The sequence below is a fragment of the Hyla sarda genome, chromosome 1, assembly GCF_029499605.1.
Source record: "Hyla sarda isolate aHylSar1 chromosome 1, aHylSar1.hap1, whole genome shotgun sequence".
NCBI lineage: Eukaryota > Metazoa > Chordata > Amphibia > Anura > Hylidae > Hyla > Hyla sarda.
In genome coordinates this window covers 282,241,772-282,265,626 of record NC_079189.1, presented here as the reverse complement: position 1 = coordinate 282,265,626, position 23,855 = coordinate 282,241,772, and the positions used below count along the sequence as shown (strand labels likewise).

The 23,855-nt window shown below is 41.9% G+C and overlaps 1 protein-coding gene across 5 annotated transcripts in view; it reads right to left on the bottom strand.

Annotated features, from left to right (window-relative positions):
• ZBTB7A (zinc finger and BTB domain containing 7A) overlaps positions 1-22,590 on the bottom strand; it is a 72,467-nt gene extending 49,877 nt beyond the window's left edge. Inside the window, exons 1-2 of one of the 5 annotated variants that reach the window (XM_056573823.1) lie at positions 21,626-22,590; positions 10,153-11,285 (exon numbers count right to left, since the gene is read on the bottom strand). In XM_056573823.1, the coding sequence (XP_056429798.1) occupies positions 10,153-11,273 (1,121 nt within the window). In that variant the 5' untranslated portion in view covers positions 11,274-11,285; positions 21,626-22,590. The other 4 variants (XM_056573797.1, XM_056573806.1, XM_056573817.1 and 1 more) reach the window with 4 other exon arrangements.
• Between the last annotated feature and the right edge of the window lie 1,265 nt (positions 22,591-23,855).

Sequence of the window (23,855 nt, the reverse complement as noted above, 5' to 3'; positions counted from 1 at the left end):
GTGTCCTTGAAATACGACAGGGCTCTGAAGTGAGAGAGCGCCATGCGCATTTGAGGCCTAAATTAGGGATTTTCATAGGGATGTACCCGGATGCAAGCGTTACACTTGCCTCCTCCACCAAAAATACTATACATCAGTTTTCCCCAAACAGGGTGCCTCCTGCTGTTGCAAAACTCCCAACATGCCTGGACAGTCAATGGCTGTCTGACAATACTGGGAGTTGTTATTTTGCAACTGCTGGAGGCTCAGTTTTGGAAAAACTGAGGCACAAGACTTTTTTTGTTTTATTGGGGGGCGGGGCACAGTGTAAGGGTGTAGTGTATATGTAGTGTTTTACTCTTTATTTAGGGTTAGTGAAGTGTAGTGTTTTTAGGGTACATTCACGGGGGGGGGGGGGGGTTACAGTGTGTTTCCTGCTGCAGCTGAAAATTTACTGCATCTCAAACTTGAAGCGGGAAACTTGCTGTAAACCCCCGCCCATGTGAATGTAGCCTGTACATTCATGGGGGGGTCAAAACTACAACTCCCAGCATGCACCGACAGAGTTGTAGATATGCAACAGCTGGAGGCACACTGGTTGGGACTGGGAAACACTGAGTTTGGTAACAGACTACCACAGTGTTTCCGCACCACTGTCTGTTTCCTAACTCAGTGTTTCCCAACCCGTGAGCCTCCAGCTGTTGCAAAACCTCCCAGCATGCATGGTCTTTCAGGGCATGCTGGGAGTTATATTTTTGCAACAGCAGGGGACACACAGGTTGGGAAACACTGAGTTAGGAAACAGAATGTTTCCCAACCAGTGTGCCGCCAGTTGTTGCAATACTACAACTCCCAGCATGCCCAGACTGCCCAAGCATGCAGGGAGCTGTAGTTCGGCAACATCTGAAGGGCCAGATGTTGCCGAACTACAATTCCCAGCATGCCTGGACAGTCTCGGCATGCTTTGAAATGACATCTGAAGCGCTACAGTTTGGACACCATTGTATAGCGGTCTCCAAACTGTGCCCTTCCAGATGTTGCAAAACTACAACTCCTAAGGGCCAGATGTTACAGAACTACAACTCCCAGCATGCCTGGACTGTCTGGGCATGCTGAGAGTTGTAGTTTTGCAACATCTGGAAAGACATAGTGGTGCATAGTGGTCTCCAAACTGTGGCCCTCCAGATGTTACAAAACTACAACTCCCAGCATGCCCAGACAGCCAAAGGCTGTCTGGGCATGCTGGGAGTTGTAGTTTTGAAACTCCTAGAAGCTGCAGTGCAGATCACTTTACGGCGATCTTCACTGCAGCATCTGACACCACCCGGCACCACTTGCCTGCCGCCAATCCCTGGTCCCCGCGTGATCGGAGGTAACTGCCGCACCCCGCCGCCATCTTCCCCTGCTCTGCCCCGACATCCAGTCCATCAGTCCTGATCAGCCAATCGCAGGGCATAGGAGGAGGTGGCACCCTGCCACCTCACTCTCATCCTTCAGGATGGTTGGAGCTGTCTCTGACAGCTCCCTTCATCCCTATTTTCCAGGCTATTGGGTCATCAGAGACCCAATCAGCCCAGAATCACCGAAAGTCGCCGATCTGAATTGACCCCCCCCCCCCCCACCACCACCACCACCAGGCATCTGAACGGGATACCTACTGAATGATTTCAGCAGGCATCCTGGTCCGGTCCCCGCCCGCGACTGAAATTCCCACGGGCGTACAGGTACGCCCTTGGTCCTTAAGTACCAGGGAGCAAGGGCGTACCTGTACGCCCTTCGTCCCCAAGAGGTTAAATGTATACATTTTCCTGCATGTAGTTATGATTTTTTTCAGAAATACAACAAAATCAAACCTATATAAGTAGCGTATCATTTTAATTGTATTGTATCGAAAAATTTACTGTGTAGAAACGGAAGCCCCAAAAAGTTATAAAGTTTTGTTTTTCTTCAATTTTGCAGCACAATTATTTTTTTTCCCGTTTAGCCATAGAGTTTTGGGTGAAATGACTGATGTAATTACAAAGTAGAATTGGTGGTGCAAAAAATAAGCCATCATATGGATTTTTAGGTGCAAAATTTAAAGAGTTGTGATTTTTAAAAAGGTAAGGAGGAAAAACTAAAGTGCAAAAACGGAAAAACCCTCCGTCCCCAAAGGGTTCATAATATGGAACACCCACTTTTAGTAGTTCTTCCTTAAATTGGGCTCACCTGGCAAATTATCACAGGTGTCAAAGATTGTTTTCAGTGATCAAAAGAGCCCCAAGACACAATGCCATCCATGAGTTAAACTAAAAAATAAAATATTTATAGGGGTATTCCCGCGCTAAACATCTTATCCACTATCAAAAGGATAGGGGATAAGTTAAAGGGTTTCTCCTGAATTGAGTTCCTGAATGCTGTGTGCGGGCTATGTCTGTGTTCACACCCGCCCCCCCTGGTGATGTCACACCCCGTCATGTGACGTCACGGCCTGCCCTTTCATTGAGGGGGCAGGTCGTGACATCATGAGGGGGCGGTCGTGAACACGGAAGCCCGCACACAGCGTTCAGGAACTCAATGTTCCAGACGCAGGGACCCCGCGCTGGGGACCCCCGCGATCTCTCCTGCAGTACCCCCGTTTTTCAGCTGCACAGAGCGAGGATCGTTCTGTGCAGCTGAAAAATTATGACGGGCGGTGCAAGGGACGGAGTATCACGCCCCGCCCCCTCAATGCAAGTCTTTGGGATACTCAGTCCCCTACACCACCCGTCATCAGCCACAGAGCGATCCTCACTGCAGCTGAAAAACAGGAGTACTGCAGGAGAGATAGCGGAGGTCCCCAGCGGTGGGATCCCTGCGATCTAACATGTGATCCCCTATGCTTTTGATAGGGGATAAGATGTTTAGTGCCGGAGTACCCCTTTAATCTTTGTGACACTTAAATACAATTTACATACATTTATTTTGTTAAGAAAGTTTTCTGATCCTCTATAAGTTTCAAAATTTTCCGTAAACGGGGCTGTATGAGGGCTCATTTTTTGCACCATGATCTTTAGTTTTTATCTGTACCACTTTTGCGTATATGTGACTAAATCATTTTTTATAAAAAATTTTTGGGATGTGATATGATTTTTTAGGTTAACGCCACTCACTGTAAAGGACTATTAATGTTTTATTTTAACCCCTTAAAGACATGCGCTGTAAATGTTAGAAGGTTAACTTCGCACACAGAATGGTACATTTACGACGTACGGTTTCGAGATCACCGCGTCTCCAGACAACGGTGAAGGCGCAGTGCTGCCAAAGTATTTTCAGCGGCGACAGAATCTCCACAGTATGAACATACCCTAAGGGTGGTTGGTGGTGTCCAAGACAGCACCAATTGCCCTTTACCAGAAGTGAGGTGGCACTGGGGCCACCCGACGATCGTCCTGATTAGATGGCCAGGACCGGTCGACCAATCAGGGCTCCTGCTGGGCAGTGTCAATGACAGAACCAGCTCTGCCTCTAGTTTGGAGGGTGAGAGCGGGTGCCCATCAGTGTACTGTGGTAGGGCGAGATCAGGGTGAAGGCAGCAGCGGGAGGTGCAGGAGGCAGCAGCACAAGTACAACTAGTTAAGCAACAGCTGGAGGCTTACAATTACAACTCTCAGCATGTCCTTTGGCTGTCTGTATATGTTGGGAGTTGTAGTTAACCCCTTCCCTCTCAGGCCATTTTTTATTTTTTTGCACTTATTTTTTTTCTCCTCACCTTCTAAAAATCATAAAACTTTAAATTTTCCACCTACAGACCCATATGAGGGCTTGTTTTTTGGGACAATTTAACTTTTTAATACCATTAATCATTTTACCACAAAAACTATGGCGAAACCAGAAAACAAATATTTGTGTAGCAAAATAAAAAAAACACACCATTTTGTACATTTTGGGGGCTTCCAATTCTACGCAGTTGACTTTTCAGTACAAATGACACCCTATTTTTATTGTGTAGGTCCATATGGTTACAAGGATACCTAATTTATGCAGGTTTTATTTTATTTCACTACTTAAAAAAAATATAACTACATCCACCAAAATTTGTATGTTTAAAATTGTCATCTTCTGACCCCTATAACGTAAAGGGGTATTCCAGGCAAAACCTTTTTTTATATATATCAACTGGCTCCGGAAAGTTAAACAGATTTGTAAATTACTTCTATTAAAAAATCTTAATCCTTCCAATAGTTATTAGCTTCTGAAGTTTTCTGTCTAACTGCTCAATGATGATGTCACATCCCGGGAGCTGTGCATGATGGGAGAATATCCCCATAGGAACTGCACAGCTCCTGGGACGTGAGTCATCAGAGAGCAGTTAGACAGAAAACAACAACTCAACTTCAGAAGCTAATAACTATTGGAAGGATTAAGATTTTTTAATAGAAGTAATTTACAAATCTGTTTAACTTTCCGGAGCCAGTTGATATATATAAAAAAGTTTTGACCCCTTTAATTTTTCCGTATAGAGGGTTGTATGAGGGCCAATTTTTTGCACCATCATCTGGAGTTTTTATCGGGACCATTTTTATTTTGATGGCACCTTTTTTTCTGGTACATCAAGTGACAAAAAGTAGGCATATCTGGACTTTGGAATTTTTTTTACGCTTGTGCCTTTGACCTTGCGGTTTAATAAACTTTATATTTAAATATTTCTGAAATTTAGGCACGCAGCAATACCACACGTTTTTTTACATTTTTCTATTGAAGAATGGGAAAAGGGATATGATTTAAACTTTTATTAGGGAAGGGGTTAATGCATATTTATTGACTTTTTTTTTTTTTTTTTTTTGTCCCCATAGGGAGAGCATTGATCAGTGTTATCAGTGCTCCATTGCTTCAGTCTGGCAAAGCTGGCTTAATGCCTGGAGCACTGATCGGAGGGCCGGGAGGAAGGTAAGACACCTCCCAAGTCCTCTCAGCTGATCCTTACACAGTTACCCCCCCCTTCTCCCATAAAAATGTAAAATGGCTTGTTAGGCACGGTTTACGGTTTTCTAAACAGAGCCTCCAGCTGTTGCAAAACAGCAACTCCCAGTATGGCTGGACAACCATTGACTGTCCAGGCATGCTGGGAGTTGTAGCTTTGCAACAGCTGGGGGAACCCTGCTATAGGGTATTTTTGGTGGAGGAGGCAAACGCCATGTTTGCATCCAAGTATGCCCCATGCAAATCACTTATTTAGGCCTCCAATGCACATGAAGATCTCGCTCCTGAGCCCTGTCATATTTCAAGGCAATAGTTTAGGGCCACATATTGGGTATTTCCGTACTCTGGAGATATTGCGTTACAAATTCTTGGGGGCTTTTGCTTCTTTTACTCTTCATGAAAAGGAAAAGTTGGAGGCTACAACAGCATGTTAGTGTAAAAAAAGAAAAAAAAATTACACTAAGATGCTGGTGTTGCCCCATACTATTCATTTTCACAAGAGGTAAATGGAGAAAAAGACCTCCAAAATTTGTAACGCAATTTGTTCCGAGTACGTAAGTACCCTATATGTGGATGTAAAGTGCTCTGTGGGCACACAACAGGGCTCAGGAGTGAGAGTTTACCATGTACAATCACCTAAATTGGTGATTTGCATTGGAATGGCTGATAATTGCAGAGGTTTTGACAAACGCAAAAGAAAAAACACCCACATGTGACCCCATTTTGGAAACAACATCCCTCAAGCAATGTAACAATGGGTGCAATGAGCATTTACACCCTACAGGTGTCTGCAGATATATGGAACAGTGGTCTGTAAAAATCAAAATATTTATTTTTCATATTCACAACCCACTGTTCCAAAAATCTGTCAAACTCTAGTGAGGGTGTAAATGCTCACTGCAGCCCTTGTTACATTCCTTGAGGGGTGTAGTTTAAAAAAAATGGGGTCACTTGTGGGGGGTTCCAAATTATCTGCCCAACAGCAAAATGGCACCCACTGAACACTTCAGTCCGCATATGGGGTATTTCCATATTTGGGAGTAATAGGGTTACGAATTTTGTTGGGCTTTATAACTCTTGTAAAAATGAAAAATTAGGGGTTACACCAGCATTTTAGTGTGATCATTTTTATTTTCACAACCCACTGTTCTAAAATGGTGTCAAATTTCTGTGGGATGTAAATGCTTATTGCAACCCTTATCACATTCTTTTATGACTGTAGTTTCCACAATGGTGTCACATGATTTCCCTTGTCCTGGCACCATGGGGGCTTTGTAAGTGTGACATGGCCACTAAAAACAATTCCAGTCAAATTCTGTCTCCAAAAGCCAAATGGCGCTCCTTCCCTCACGAGCCCCTGCATTAGAATTTTACGTCTGTAAGGCTAGCGCTACACTGCAACTTTTTGTAGTACTTCAAGTTTGATTTAAACTATTTACAGGCAGCCACAGTCCACAACATTGCATGTAACTTAGTGTATGGTTTTAGACAGTAGCTGTAGGTAAACAGTCAATCTTGTAGATATTCCTCTCTGGGGAATCTAGATTTGATTTATTGCACTGACCTATAGAATAAAGAGAACATGTAATTTTTACCATAAAGTGTACTGTGTAAAAACAAAACTCTCCAAAAGTTGCAAAATTGCTGTTTTTTTCAATTACCCTCCCCAAAAAAATATTTTCTCGTTTTGTTGTACATTTTACATTAAAAAATTTATCCTTACGAAGAATAAATGGGTGTGCAAAAAACAAGTCAGTATATGGGTGTGTGGATGGAAAAATAAAAAATAAAAGTTAGGCAAAATCTCCACCGTTTTTTGGGCAAAAAAAACGCACAAAAAAACTGAAACTGCCGCACAGCTTTTTTTACCACAGGAAAAATGTCACCGCCAGATTTTTTGGCAAGGAGTAAATAGGGATTGTGTTTTTAGATTTGGAGTTTTTTTTTCTCAAATTGCATTTTGCTACGATTTGGGGCTTACTGGCAGTTTTTCTAAATTGCAGCATGCTGAGACTATGTAGTTTTTTTGAGCAAAAACACCATCCTTTAAGCATACTTGGAGGTAAGTAGTGATGCCTGACATAGTATACATAGTATACCTCCTGCACAGCAACAACTACAGTAACCCCCCCCCCCCCCCCCAACACCACCTTTGAGGGGTATACAGTATATACAACCACCTACATAGATGGCTGCATTTACTGTGGGCAGACGTCCATTTACCACCTGATGGGGGTTGTAGTTTAGCAACACCTGAGGGCTTCCTGTTTTGAAACACACTGCTTTATGTAATTATTTTTTTTGTTTTCCTTTTCTTCTCATTTCAGATACGTGTATGCTGAGGACTGCTTCGGTTTTGGTAGACTACTCCGATGACCAGTGTTTTGTTTTTTTATGCATTTTTTTATGCAATTTTGGGAGGGTTTTGAGTAGTTTTTTTATGGCAAAACTTACATGTAATCTTTATTCTATGGGTCAATAAAAATTATATCCATATTTACATAGCTTTTTTTTTTTTTTTGTAGTAGTACAATAATACAGGTTAAAAGTTACTGGTACTGTGTGCTAAGTACCAGGCTGTATGCTGTGTCCCCTAGAAATTAAAATATTAAAAAAAAAAACTGCATTCCTTTATTATATTAACCCTTCAGAGTGGTGAGAAGGTGATTTTAATGCTCTTGCTGCTGTTATTGAGCCCGAGAGTCTCCTCTGTGGTGCACAGCTATTTCTCATTCTTTCCATTTAAGGTGGGTGGGATAATTGCAAGTAGTACACACAGTTACTTCCTTTCCCTTACTTGTCTGGCTAATCACAGCACATTCTCCTTACTGCTATTCAATGCTGTTGTTCTGTTGAAAGTGCACGGGACTGAACAGATTGGTACTGTGCTGGGGATAATTTACAATACACTACTATAGATGGCATGTGGGGGGGAAGGGGGTTATTGATGTACTGGCTCTGCAATGTGCTATGTAAGCAAAAAGGATCACAGCAACAGGATCACATTACAAACATTACAAAAGTGGCCCTGCTCTAAGCAAATAACTGCTGATGATACTGATAAGCTAAAGTTTGGGGAAGAGAGGGAGATTACATTCAGGAAACAGACAATTTACCTTTGTGGCACAGCACGACACTTCAGAAGCACCATGTGAACCCCCTGGAGAAGACAGACAGGCTAGGATGCATGTATACGGTCCCGGATTTCTCCTATGCAAAACATTACTAAAGCCCACTTCCTGTTTTAACCATCTGCTAGGGATGGAATTTCCCTACCAGCAGGCAGAGGACAGCAGTTGGCAGGGAAGTGAGATACTTTTTCTGGGGGTAAAGAATAATTCTTGGTAAATATGTAATTTGCAAATATGTTAGAAATTAGAATGGCTCTGAAATACAAAATTTTATGCAGATCCAAATATCAAAATATGACCAGTTATCACAAAGAACTTATCCTCATGAAAATCCACTTGTCCTGGTAGACAAAATAATTTCAACCAAAATAGTATGTAAATAATGTCTTTATTAGTTTCTGCACTTTTTTCCTCCTCGCCCTATAATAGCCATAACTCTTATTTTTCCATCTACAGACCCACATAAGGGCTTGTTTTTTGCGGGACAAATTGTCCTTTGTAATGACACCTTTTATTTTTCCATAACTTATGCTGCAAAAACAAAAACTAATTTGGGGTTTTTCGTTTTTTCGCCATTCACCTTATGATTAAACTTACATGTTATTTTGATACTTTAGGTCAGCAATTTAATTGGCATTACACCAGATTTGTTTAGTTTCCGTCATGTTTTACTAATATACATTTTTTTTTTTTACTTTTTAATTAAAAAAGAAAAATTCTTGACCCCCTATAACATTTCTTTTTCTGTATTCTTGGCTGTATGATGGCTCATGTTTGGGCTGTAATCTGCTGTTTGTATTGGTACCATTTTTGTATTTGATTGGCCTTTTTGAACACTTTTTACTTCATTTTTTTCTGAGATATGATGTTGTAAGCATAAAAACGCAATTCTGTGATTTGATCTTTTTTATGTTAACGCCATTGACCGTACGTGATATATAATGTATTACTTTAAAAGTTTGGACAATTACGCATGCGCCAATACCAAATATGTTTGTTTTTATTATGTTTACATATTTTTTATATGGAAAATGGTAAAATACACTTTATTAGGAGTCTTTCATTAGATTCTAATACAGATCAATGAAGTTCTATTGAACTCCACTGATCTGTGTTCATTTGGTTGAGCCTGCTCAAGGCAAGCTCAATCAAATACAGATCCAAGGGGCAGCCATGGAAGGAGAGGCAAGCCCTCCAGCTACCTCCACAGTGGATCACCCCCCGCGATTGCACAGCAGATGATCCACCCCACTAGACCACCCAGGATGGTTATAAGATCCCTTTAGACGCCACTGTCAACTTTGACAGTGGCAATCTAAAGGGTTAATAGCCGGCCGCGGCATGCCGGGCTATTGTCGACTGACACCAGCTACAGCAATCAGCTGGGGGCTGCCGGGTATGGAGCAGGCTCAAGTCATGAGCTTGCTCCATACACCCTGAGCGCTGCCATTATAAAAATAAACCTGCCCGGCGCCCGGAACTACAACAAGAATTAGGATTTCCACATCCCTGAAAATGCAACAAGTTTTATGCTGCAATGTGCTGGCAGGTTTTCTAAAAATACTGCTTCCAAAACAGCAACATATGGATGGCAAAAATATTTTCTACAGCATCAAAAATGGGTTACATATTTAATGGGGTGCACCAGGATAGGAGATAAATGTCTGATCAAAGTGGGTTCCAGCAGTTGTACCCTTAGCAATCAGACACTTATTCTCTATCTTTTGCAAAGGGGATAAATGTTCTTAAATCCGGAGTACTGCTTTAATTAAAGAGTAAAGGTGGCCAATACCAGTGCTATCTCACTATGATGGGATGTGATATCAAACACGACAACAGGTGTGCTTTACTTTCAAAATAAATTACTTTCCTAAATTCCTTGAAACTAATTTCATACCCCAAAATAAAATGCCCTTTTACAACACAATTGTTAAAAACCTATAAATCTCTTTGCATTTCTCAAAAGATGTTGCACCAAAGCACTTCTTTCTAATGTAAGTTCAGTACTTAGCATGTGATCAAACATCTTAGTGCAATAGAATGATGAGGTAACCGAACACATAATTAATCTTTCTTGTCAATGTATGCAAGTTAGGATTACCTGGTGAATCGGACCTTGCAGATGATGCACTCATATGGTTTTTCTCCAGTGTGAGTGCGTATGTGCCGAGGCAGCTTTCCTGCTCCCTGAATAACCTTCTCACAGATGGGACATTTTTGAAAGGCTTTTGCCCTCATTTTCTTCTCCACTTTTTGACTCCAACATTGATAACCACCTGTCCCTTCATCACCATCCTCTTCCTCCTCTTCCTCATGAGGACCACTACGGAAGTATTTCAAGTAATAGTCCATAATTCCCTCTTCACCATCTTCTTCTGGGCCCACACCCTCCCTTTGAGATGTACTCATCATGTGGCGCAAGATAGCACTTGCCGTCAGACTGTCCATTTCATCCAAACATGGCCCCCCAGTCAGACTGCCAAGAAGTGGTGAGCCTTCTGCATCCTGCTGTTCAAGCCCCCCATCACGATTCTTATCCTCATTATTAGTCATTAGCTTGTAATGTCCATTCTGTGAGGGGACATACATTTGGTCCTCATCCTTCCCTTGCCATTCATCCAAATGTTGCCCTTCTGCCCCATTCTTCTGTAATGACTGGGGATATTCTTCTTCCAATTTGCATGATGGCTCTGTTTCTTGACCCAATGGACAAGTACTATTCCAAGGACTACCTTCTTGCCCTTTGCTCTGAAAGTACTCAAGATATTCTTGTGCTCGTGCCAAGTTTTGTGGATCAACTAAATGTTCAGATTCTTTTTGTCCTAAAAAAGGCCCATCTAAAAGGTCAGCACACACATTCCGAACAGTGCCAATGTCTAACAAACGCGAAGCATCCAGAATCTCACCCACATTCCCTGCACTTAAAGTTAAGGTAGCTGTATAAGCAAAGTCGAGAAGAGCAGAGAGGGATTCAGCAGTTACAAAGTCCAGCTGATACACAGTGAGTCTTTCAGCTGCTGGACCTGAGGTAAATAGCTGGCGAAAATAAAGGCTGCAGGCTGCAAGGACTGAACGATGAGCAGGGAAATCCCGACCTTGGCAAAGAAGAAGTACATCACATAATTCCCCCCGCTGACGCTGCCCATTCAGAGCACACAGAACATCACTACCGTGGTCCGGGAAGGGAATACCAATTGGGCCATCAACAGCAGAAGATGCCATACTGCCTCAGCCCTGTAAAACATTCGAAAGAAAAAATATAAATGATGAAAAACGTAAAGTCAAACTCTACCATTGTGAGTACATTTAGCTATAACAACAAAACTCAATATAACAAACAAATAAAAGTACATAACTATATATATATATATATATATATATATATATATATATATATATAAAATTACATTTGCAGTATTTAGCTTTCAACGCGGGTATGCAATGATACTCATTTACTCTGTATCTATAGCCTGTTGACAGTAAGACCAAGTACACACAAGTGTCAATTGGATCTGGTGTGTCACTGTTAGCCCATGTTCACAGCAGCAGAATTTCCGTGCCGGATTCCGTATTTGAAGCCAGCACAGAGATTCCGCTGCAGCAGAGTCCCATTGAATTCAATGGGATTCTGCTGCTCTGTGCACACGGCGGAATTTCCCTGTCAAATGTTTCTGACACACAAATTCTGATTTCCATGTCCGCACAAATAATGATCACACTCATTATTTGTGCGGAAACTGCACGGAATTCATAGCCATCTATGAGACAGCGCATTCCCATGAGGCCCGCACTCTCCGGAATGTCTACACGGAGATTCACTGTGCAGACATTCCAATGTGTGAACCTAGCCTTAGGGTATATTCACACGGCAGAATTTCCGCATGCAGATTCCACATCAAATTAAAGCCCAATAGACTTTAATGGGATTCCACACTCCCATTCACACTTCAGAATTTCTGCATGCAGATTCTGCACGAAATCCACACAAGCCAGAAACCACCTAAAAGAATGTGGATGCAGAATTGGTGCGGATGTGCAGAAATTCTGCTGTGTGAATATAGCCTTAGGCCAAGTTCACACTATCTTATGTGGAGTCCAACAGGGATTCTATGCTGGCATCCTTGTGAAATCCATAGACCAGTCTTTCTCAAGCGCGGTCCACAAAACCCCCTAACAGGTCATGTTTTCAGGATTAAAGGGGTAATCCAGGAATTTTTTTATTTGACTATGCTACAGGGGCTGTGAAGTTAGTGCAGTTCATAATATAGTGTCTGTACCTGTGTGTGATGGTTTTCTCACAATTCTTCTGTGATTTTCACCCCACTATTTATTTTTAACAGCATACAAAATGACTGCTTTCTCTGATTTTTCCCAGCTTGCAATGCGGCCGAGACCTGACTCACTAGTCAGCTGATGACAGGGAGCCTGTCTGCTTCAATGGGTGGAGTGATCGCTTGGTGGGAGAGAGATCAATCTGCAACTAATGCAACAGCTGAAGGCACCCTGATTGAAAACCACTGGTCTTTTGTTTCAATGGGTGGAGTGGCTGATGTGTGGGAAGGAGGAAAATGGAATTGTGGGATTTGTAGTCAAAAAAATATAGGTCAAACAAGAAATAGCAGTTCACAATAAGCTAGCCACAGTGTTATAGTAATCTCACTATATGGCCATTTAGCCCCAAGACAAGCGCAGATCCTTCCTAAGCATGTCCATTACATGTCTTGTGGACCGCGCTTGAGAAAGACTGCCATAGGCTATCAAAGGAACCTGAGAAAGTCACATATCAGACTGGTCAGCACCACCTCAGATGACATCACTAGTTCTACATGGCCCCAGATTGATCTGGTGGTGCAACCTCAAGAATTTGAAACTCAGAAATAAAAGACCTACACAAAGTGTGTATTTTTGTTATTCACATCGGGGTGGTGCAACCTCAAGAATTTGGTGGTGGAGTTAGTACTTTATGATGCTGATCATATATCCAAGCCTAATTTTGGCTTGTATACAGACAACAAATTTATCAAATTATCGCACATTGTTTAATATATTTGTGGCAACTATGTATATGCATCTCAACAAGAAAACAATCATGACAGGATAAGTCTACTCTAACCTCTTTTTTGTATGTTTAAAAAAAAAAAAAAAGTTCATATTTTATAGAAATGGCCCCATTTTGGTGCCCTGTTTAACACGCTATAAACTATACGAGTGCCAATTGCATAGATTAGCGGCCATTTAAAGAGTTTTTACTCAATTACCGCAGGTTTAGGTGGCCATTCACTTCATCAATTTTGACAACACAACCCCATTTACAAAGGGTGATGTGCTGCAGACTAGTGAGGCGTTTTTAGCCTGCTACAATAATGTGATCAGCCAACAACTGTTTGCTCATTCGGCAGCTGATCGCTGGGCCTATTACACAGGGCAATATTGGCTAAAATGTTACAGCATCTTAAATATGATTCTACTGCCACTTATACCCCTCTGATTCAAGAAGGGCTCAGATGTCTTCACTACCACATCAGAAGAACAGATAATGTGGGTGTGGCCAGCTGTGCAAACTAAGCAGCCTAAAACAACCCTTTTAGTTATTCTGCTTGTCTTTCAGTGAGCGGGCCACTTAGGGTGGGTTCACTGTGCACAATATATGGCACTCCCTCTTTATCGGTGCCCAAGTAGCAATCCCAATCCTCTTAACTTTATAAGATAAACTTGGCTCTCAAAACATGATGCAAAGGCTTTTTATTGTACTTTTTACTATATTCTCCTCTGCCCCAGTACTGGTAAGTATAACTTAGTAATTGATACATAGTGCTATCATTAGCCTGCTATATCTTGAACCTATTGGACCTTTGTTATACTCCTTAACAGTGATTTTGCTCAGTACTGCCCTGGGATTGTATACCATGACTGTAACTATATGCCATTACTTATTGTTATATATGGGCCATATATTTTTTTCATACTGTAGCTCTGCCATATATCTGATATTGTACATGTTCACACATGCCCCATACAATCTTTTTTATGTATGCATTAAAACTACTCCTTTATCTGGATTCCATATATGCCTATATCACTCACTATTTTGTTCCTATTCTATTGTTTACCCCTTATTTTCAGACCTAATTTTTAGCGGGGTTTCTATATGCTATTAATATAGAATATCCTATGTTAACACGTAGATATATATCTTATTTTCGTTATACTCTTTTGATAACACTGAATACAATCAATGTTTCTGTATCGACTGTCATGTATGTAATTTTACTTCATTTTATTTATTTAGATTTTTCTGTATGTATTTTTGCTGTGACATCAGACCTATTTGTGTATTTATTTGATTTTGTTTTTGATACTCCTAGTATTATTCTGGAGGAATAAACAACAATAAACCTCAATTGAATATTATTTATGAACTGTGACAATAAAAACCCTTTGCATCAAGTCTTGAGGGTCGGTTCACACCACGGTTTGTACCCACGGTTTTCTATCAGGTTTTTTAGTCAAAACCGTAACCAAACTGTATGCAACCGTGTGCTTAAAAAGAACCTGTATACGTTTTTTTTACCGTCTATGCGGTTTCATAAAATTTTTAACAATTACATCAAATTCGGTTTTAAGATTTTTGTTCTTTTTTAAATAAAATTTCAATTGTTCTATTTAGAATACTTGAGAAACTAAATGCGCATGTGCATTTTGAAAGTAGTGAAACGTAGACACATACGGTTCACTACGGTTCTCATTGACCTCCATGTTACAAAAACCGTATACAGTTACAATACGATTTTTCACCCGGACCAAAAACCGTGGTAGAACACGGTTTAGAGTACAGGGGAAAAAAAAAAAAAAAGTATTACAAACAAACCGCACGCAACCGGATGCATCAGGTTGCATACAGTTTCCAATGCATTGTCTATGGATACGGTATCCAATGCATATGAAACTGTACACGAAAACCGTGTGGACAAACCATGGTGTGAACCCACCCTTACTTGGTGTACCAACTGACATAATTCCCTTAGGGCATCTTATAGATTTGCTATTACTCAAGGATCTGTGGTGCAACGTCTACTCTTCTAAAGAATAGTGCATTTCAGACTGTATGGGGGAGATATATCAAACTGTTTAGACCAGTTTGGATGGTCTATATTTGTCTCTCAGAAAGACTCTGAGACTTTTGTAAAACTTTTGCTTTAGAGCCCTTCTCCGCAGAAATAGTATAGTGGTCTACAATAGAGCATAAAATGCACTGGTCCGGAATTTATCAACTGAGACTTTTATGGGGAAGTCTCAAAAAAGTCACATCAGCAGAAAATACGCCGAAATGTCAGACCATGTCAGACCTGGCAGAAATCCAATCTAAATAGCTATTAGGAAGCCTTCTAGCAATTTTTTGGGACGTACAAGACAGTTTTACGTTTCAAATGAATTTTAGCTTGAATTTGAAGGGTAATCTAATAATATATAAAATTCAAACATAATATAGTTTAATCCCAATGATCCTTAATTTTTGGGTAATTTTTGTTATCTTTGTAGATGTCTTATGATAATGTTGTGTTTTGGTTTTCTATATTTTAGTGCTCCAGTTTCACTTTTGCAGATGATTCATGCCATGCGCATGGTACAATTTAGTCTCTCTCTAGAATTCTCATGTGTAGTGAAAGAGTAGTGCAGTTTCCCATGCCCACCAGATTCCTTAAATTTCTTTTAAGTTTTGCTGAGACCTGCAAAAATTTACAAAGCAATTGGTTTGTTATGGTCCCTGCACCACTCTTCCTCTACACATGTTGTCATCAATCTCCTCCTTTTGAATGCCAGGAAACTATGCTGCTGAATACTGACTGTGCCTAGGGATATGTTCTCCCGACAGAATGTCTGCACGGAGAATCTCTAAGCGCATATTCCGTACGGTGTGGGCACTGGCAAAATCCTCCGGCGCTTGAACCACACAGGAATGCGCTGTCTCATAGACAGTTATGCATTCCGTAAGGCTTCCACACAAAGAATTACAGCGTTCATTCTGTTTGGACATGGACAAAGGTAAGGTCAGGAAAGATCTGGCATGGAAATTCTACCATGTGCACAGTACAGTAGAGTCACGTTGAATTACACGTGACTCTGCTGCAGCGGAAACTCCTTCCCAATTTCCTATCCGGAATTACATTTCCATTGTGTGAACCTAGCCTACAATTCTGGCTGTTTACCACATGGATAATCATCCTTTTGAACTTAGACTTACAAAGTTGAGAAGTAACTTAGGGTGCATTCACACCACGTTTTTGCAATACAGTTCCTGTATACGTTTTCAATGTGAAAACCGTACGGAACCGTATTGAAAACCGCATGCATTGACTCTCCATTGAAAACCGTATGCATTGACTCTCCATTGAAAACCGTATGCATTGACTCTCCATTGAAAACCGTATGCCAAAAGATGCATCAGGTTGTGTCCGTTTTGCATCCTGTACGGTTTTGTCCGTTTTTTTTTCCGTACCCAAAACTGTAGCCTACCACGGTTTTTGGTCTGGGTGAAAAACTGTATTAAACCGTATACGTATTTTTTTTTTTTAACATGGGAGTCAATGGGAATCGTACAGAACCGTATGTGCATATGGTTCCATCGGTTTTCCCCATACGGTTTTTGACTTTGCACAGTTTTTTTTCTTGGAATTTCAATCAAACAAGTGAAACTTCCGCCCACTCCCTTTATATAACAAGGGGCCACGCCGTCATAGCGGATCGGGCCCATGGCTAATAGCGCGTGGCACTGATCGCGGTGCTGCGTGCTATTAACCCTTTAGACGTGGCATTCAAAGTTGATCGCTGCATCTAAAGTGAAAGTACACTAATGCAGGTTAGCTCAGGGGGCTGTTCGGGATCGCCATGGTGAAATCGCGGCATCCCGAACAGCTGTAGGACAGAAGGAGGGTCTCCTACCTGCCTCCTCGCTGTCCGATCGCCGAATGACTGCTCAGTGACTGAGATCCAGGCATGAGCAGTCAAGCGGCAGAATCATTGATCACTGGTTTCCTAGGAGAAACCATTGATCAATGTAAAAGATCAGTGTGTGCAGTGTTATATCCCCCTATGGGAGCTATAACACTGCAAAAAAAAACTTAATTTAAATAAAAAACTGTGCTAATAAAAATAAACATATGCGATATCGCCATGTGTGGAAATATCCAAATTATAAAAATATATCGTTAATAAAACCGCACATTCAATGGCGAATGCGCAAAAAAATTCAAAAGTCCAAAATAGCGTATTTTTGGTCACTTTTTATATCATGGAAAAATAAATAAAAAGCGATCAAAAAGTCCGATCAATACAAAAATGGTACCGCTAAACACTTCAGATCACGGCACAAAAAATGATTCCTCATACTGCCCGTACGCGGAAAAATAAAAAAGTTATAGGGGTCAGAAGATGACAATTATAAACGTATAAATTTTCCTGCATGTAGTTATGATTTTTTCCAGAAGTACGACAAAATCAAACCTATATAAGTAGGGTATCATTTTAATCGTATGGACCTACAGAATAACGATAAGGTGTAATTTTTACCTAAATATGTACTGTGTAGAAATGGAAGCCCCCAAAGTTTTCAAAATTGTGTTTTTTCTTCAATTTTGTCGCTCAATTATTATTTTTTCTGTTTTGATGTAGATTTTTGGGTAAAATGACTGATATCACTGAAAAGTAGAATTGGTGGCGCAAAAAATAAGCCATCATATGGAATTTATGTTGCAAAATTGAAAGGGTTATGATTTTTAAAAGACAGTGAAGGAGGAGGAAATCGGAAGCTGAGATCGCGCTGTTGCAGAGAAGGTTCAAGGATACTGGTAGAAGTCTTAATTTCTTTTATTCTATTCACACAACGCGTTTCTGGATATTAATAATCCTTTCATGCACTAACTTCCTCCATGAGTCTGGTGTGCAATGCTTGGTCTCTTAGGGCATCTGATAAACAGGACAGGAGTGAGCACATTGGAGTGGTAGTCCTGTCCTAACTTCTTGGACTATGTTCTGGATGTTATGGGTACCCCTAGTGGTCCTTTGTAAGCCATGATTTCTCCCACAACTGGCAATTGTTTCAAAGTCCACTTTTTGAGGCTGCAGCCTTGTGAAGTACTACGTAGTATGAATAGAATAAAAGAAATTAAGACTTCTACCAGTATCCTTGAACCTTCTCTGCAACAGCGCGATCTCAGCTTCCGATTTCCTCCTCCTTCACTGTCTCTTACACGCCGGTGGATCCAGCGTGGGAAGCCGCAGCAGTTGTTACATTAAGCCCACATCAGCGTTGTGCCTGGAATATGCACAACCTGACCAGGTGAGTGCGTTCCTCACTCACCCACATTATCCTATTTGGTCTGGAAGATCGCACACAGAAGCGCTCTGTTGTTTTTTGTCTTATAATGATTTTTAAAAGGTAAGGAGGAAAAATGAAAGTGAAAAAATGGTAAAAACCCTCCGTCCCTAAGGGTTTAAAGAATAGAGAAATACTTTAAGAAAAACGTGGTTTGGAGAGGTTAAATTTATTATACAAATATCAGAACCTAAGAACGAAAGCAAGTGGAACCAACCGGCGCCTCACAGAAGACATACAGGTGTTCGCTTTATAGTATACCTTCTTTTGATATATTTGCCTCAGGCTCTGAGACAATTATGAGACTTTTCTTGCCTATTTGCCTCAGGCTCTAAGACTTTGAGACTTTTCTTGCCTATTTGCCTCAGGCTCTGAGACATTTATGAGACTTTTCTTGCCTATTTGCCTCAGGCTCTGAGACTGAGCATCTAAAGTGCTGTGTAGAATAGACAATAATGTCCATCCGCAAGATTTACTTAACGTTGTGTGACGTTTGATAAATTGCATTGACAATAGACCCATGCTCAGAGACTTTTCTGGTCTAAACTACTGCGGAGAATAGACAATGATAGTAAATCTCCCCCTATGTTCTTTTGCTGTAAAACTAAAGCTATCATTGTATATGTCAACTACGATTTGGGACATATCTGTAAAAATATAGGTTTCATTGAAAAGCAGGCAAAAACAAATTGGTATATTCATTATCTCAGAGAAGGAACTGACACTTGGGACTTTTATGCAGGTACTTGAGTTTTAACACTTTTGCCTTCCTCTAAACTCCATGGGGGGAGATTTATCAAAACTTGTACAGAGGAAAAGTTGTCCAGTTGCCCATAGCAACCAATCAGATCACTTCTTTCATTTTGCAGAGGCCTTGTTAAAAATTAAAGAAGAAATCTGATTGGCTGCCATGGGCAGCTTTTCTTCTGCACAGGTTTTTACCCATTAGTTTTCTTTACAGACTTGAGGCTGAACAGGCAAGTTTTGACAGGCGAAATTACTTACATCATGTGCGGATATATACCTAGGCCAATGTTTCCCAACTGGGGTGCCTCCAGCTGTTGCAAAACTACAACTCCCAGCATGCCCGGACAGCCAACGGCTTTCACACTATAAAAGTTCTTCCGCTTAAGGAGCCGTTATAATGTCCTGTTATGAAAACCCTTAAAAACGGCCGTTACAAAATCCCATTAAGATCTATGGGATTTTTACATTATCCGTTTTAACGGACATTATTTGTGAGAAAATACGGTACATGCGCTATTTTTCTCCCGTCACAAAATAACGTACATTATTAATAACAGGCTATGACGGGTTAAAACTGATCATGTAAAAAATCCCATAGACTTTAATGTCTTTTTAAGGGGTACTCCACCACTAGACATCTTATCCCCTATCCATCACACGGAGGCGGAGTCATGATGTCACGAACTTCTGTTCCCGTGGTCGGGACCCAGAGCCTCCAGCGCTTCCAGAGGTGGGTGCTGCATGCAATATTGCAGGGGTCCCCAGCGGCGGGACCCCCGCTATCAGACATCTTATCCCCTATCCTTTGGATAGGGGATAAGATGTCTAGGAGTGGAGTTCCCCATTATGGGTGTTCATAATGGAACATTAGAACGACTCTTTAAAACGGAAGAACTTTATAGTGAGAAACAGCCTTACATAGAGAGACCAGCTGCCCCACCCTGTAACTCCCACATGTGCCCATATGTGCCAAGTATACCTCTCCCAAAAGGCACATTTTTTTCTTCACTTTTAGCAAGTAACTTTACCTACTGAGGCCTTTATGCCACCTGGCAGATTGTCACTAGGACACAGTACTGTGCCATTGCTTAGGAACAGCTGGTCTGCTAGAACAATTGGTTGCTGTAACTTAGCATGCCCTGTGCCCTCATGTCTGCCCATCAGCCCCTGGTCTGTCACTCTGACAACACTATTTGCTCTAAACAAAAACAGTGACTTGCCACTCTGCCTGAACATGACCTGGCACAGCCCCCCCAGCACCAGCTATGACCCGGAATCCCCCTTGTATACCCCTTTACTTCACACTCTCACACCTGTGTCAGTATCGGATCCAGCTGCTCCCCCACAGCAGGGAAGCTCTCAGCTCACGGACACACACACGGAACAGTCACTGGCAGACTGGCATCTTGCCACCCCCCACCCTCTATGAGGTGGGGCCTTTACTTCCCGCGCATAAGGGGGGGGGGGATGTTAGTCAGGGCTACAGCTGCATGGGGGGGGGGGGGTTATAGCAGTAATGACAGTAATGCATAAGCATATTGGCATGCCATATTTCTGCAAGTTATGCGGCGCGGCAGGCGGCAGTTGGTACACGGTCTGATATAATTTTACAGTACATAGCCATAGTACATTTACAGTATATAGCCAGACAAGCTGTACACCACTATCACTACATAAGCAGGTGTTTACAGCCAACCAAGCCGCAAGTGTCAGGGAAGGGTTAATGACCCCTCAGCAGAAACAGGAACTAAGTGTTTTAAAGCTGTGAGCGCCGATTGGTCCTCCTACCGAGCCATCCTATTGGACGCGGAACAGGTTCATCAACCGGCCCTCGGTCATTGGCTTTGCTGTCATTTGCATTGCACCTTGGGATATGCAGTCCATTAAGGCTCTGTCATCTGCAGCGCTGCATCAGTTAGGGGACTACAAGTCCCAGCTATTCCGTAGACAGCCCTACAGTGCCCGGCCCGTACGTGTATTGGCCTTCTACCCCTCGCACGCTGATACAACGTATAGGACGGAGGTGTTCGGCGTGCTCAAATAACCTGCACATTAACCGTGTGTCGTCCTAGACTGGCGCCTCTATCGTGTCGAGGAAGTCATGTGCGTTCGAGAAATGTCAGTTACAAGAGAGGAGGCGGCAGTGACAATGCTGTGGATTCCTGTCATCACTCCCCATAGCGCCTGCTTCCAGGAACCGAGAGCGGCCCCGGTCGTGCGTTGTGGGTGGTGCGCTGCGCCTACCTGCTGCTAGGGAGGTAGATAGGTGCTGTGCATGGACCTCTGCGCCGCCGCTCTGCTGCTCCCTTCCTGGTTTCTGTGAGGACGCGCCGGGGTACTCCCTTCTCTTAAAGGAGCAGCACCTTCTGCTCCTGCTGTCACACAGCGCTCAGCAGCCATGTCCACGCGTTGCTGTACAATGCTCCCCAAAATATTAGATGCCAATGGAACTTACCTTTCCCACAGGTGACATGCCAGGCTTTCTCCATACGGAGTTTGTAGGAAGAAAATCCAATACCGGGAACGTGAAGGGAAAACCATGGCAAATGCTCTTTGTGGATGTCAAATCTGCTATATGTTAATTTAGTGGGCTGACTAAACACAGGATTTCCAGTCCTCACAAAATCCTCAAATCTAAAATGTGATCCGATGCATAATGCTGTCTTAGGCTGGGTTCACACCACATTTTTCAAATACGGTTACCGCATACAGTTTTCCGCAAAAAAACCGTATACGACCGTATCCGAAACCGTATGCATAGAGAATGCATTGTAAACCGTATTCCAAATGTTGTGTACGGTTGCATCCATTTTGCCTCAGATATGGTTTTGACTATTTTTCAACCGTAGGCAAAAACGCTGTCGACCACGTTTTTTCCTCCGGTTGGAAAACCGTATGTGGCTTTTTTAACATTGTTGTCTATGAGAACCGTACACAGAATTTCAGAATACGGTTGCACCCGTTTTTACTAATCCGTTTTTGGAGTTGACACATGCGCAGATAGGAATTTCAATAGAACAATAATAACTTTATTAAATTGCTGGAAAACTAATTCCAACAAAATAGCAAAACCGTTGGCAAAAACTGATGCAAACGGATAGAACCGTACGGGGAAAAACCGTATACGTTTTAATTTGGAGTCATACGGTTGTATATGGTTGCATACGGTTTTTGCCATACGTTTTTTAGCGGAAAACTGTATACAGTAACCGTATTTGAAAAACGTGGTGTGAACCCAGCCTACATTTTTGCAACACAGTTCCCCTATACGTTATCAATTTGAAAACCGTACAGAACCGAGCTGAAAACCGTACAACAAAAGATGCATCAGGTTGTGTCCGTTTGCATCCTGTACAGTTTTGTCAGCTATTTTCCCGTACCCAAAACCGTAGCCTACCACAGTTTTTAGTCCATGTGAAAAACTGTATTAACCCCTTAAGGACCCAGCCATTTTTTTTTTTTTGCACATCTGACCACTGTCACTTTTTTAAGCATTAATAACTCTGGGATGCTTTTACCTTTCATTCTGATTCCAAGATTGTATTTTCGTGAAATATTCTACTTTATGTTAGTGGTAAATTTTCTTCAATACTTGCATCATTTCTTGGTGAAAAATTCCCAAATTTTATGAAAAATTTGAAAATGTAGCATATTTATTTTATTTATTTTTTTTACTTTGAAGCTCTCTGCTTGTAAGGAAAATAGACATTCCAAATAAATTCTATATTGATTCACATACAATGGGGGATATTTATCAAAGGATTTAGACTGGTTTTTCCTGTTTAAATTTGTCGCACAGAAAGTCGCAGTCTAAATATGTGCGACTTTTCTGCGACTTTTGCTTTAGAGGATTTTTAGAGCATGATGCATTCTAGTCTATTTTAGATGGAAAAATGCATTGGTGCTGAATTTATCAGACGTGACTTTTCAGCGACAAGTTCCATTGGCTGAAAGTACACCGAAATGTCAGACCATGCTGGAGCAGGTTTAAATACAGTCTAAAGCATAGATCCCGAAGTCCGTGCACAGAATTTATCAAGAGCTGTTACATTGCCATAGATTCTGATTTGCCATAGATTGTGATGGAGTGACTCAGCAGTTTTCCCTGCTCGAGCGCTCCGCCTCCAGTACATTCTATAGGCTGACACTCGAACACCACCCCCCAACCATTGGTTACTGCAGGGGGGGTGCGAGTGTCACGTGACATATTTAATACTCACGCATCGCAGCTCAAGGCAGTCTCACTTGGGCTATCACAGGGAGAGGATCTCTCCCTGTGATAGCCTGAAGCTGCACGGAGCTCTCATGGCCTCTGTGGCTTGATTTGTAATCGGACCACAGAAGCTAATACTTTTACTGTTTTATTGCCTCCCGCCAACGCGCTCGATCGCTATCGGGATCCCTATGCCCGATAGCGCTGTCAATCGATTGCCTCCCTGCCCACTGCTCTACTCCCCGTCCCCTGTTAACTCTCAGGGAACGGGGAACAGAAAGTAGAGCAGCGGGCACAGCTAAAGTAGTGCTGCGCATGCGTGTGCAGCTAAAGTAGTACTGCGCATGCGCAGAACTACGCAAATAGCGTAGGTAGGTAGATTAGTGTAAGTTGTAATTTAGCATAGTTTAGGCACCACAACTCCCAGCATGGGAGTTGTAGTTTAGGACAACAACTCCCAGCATGCCCAGAC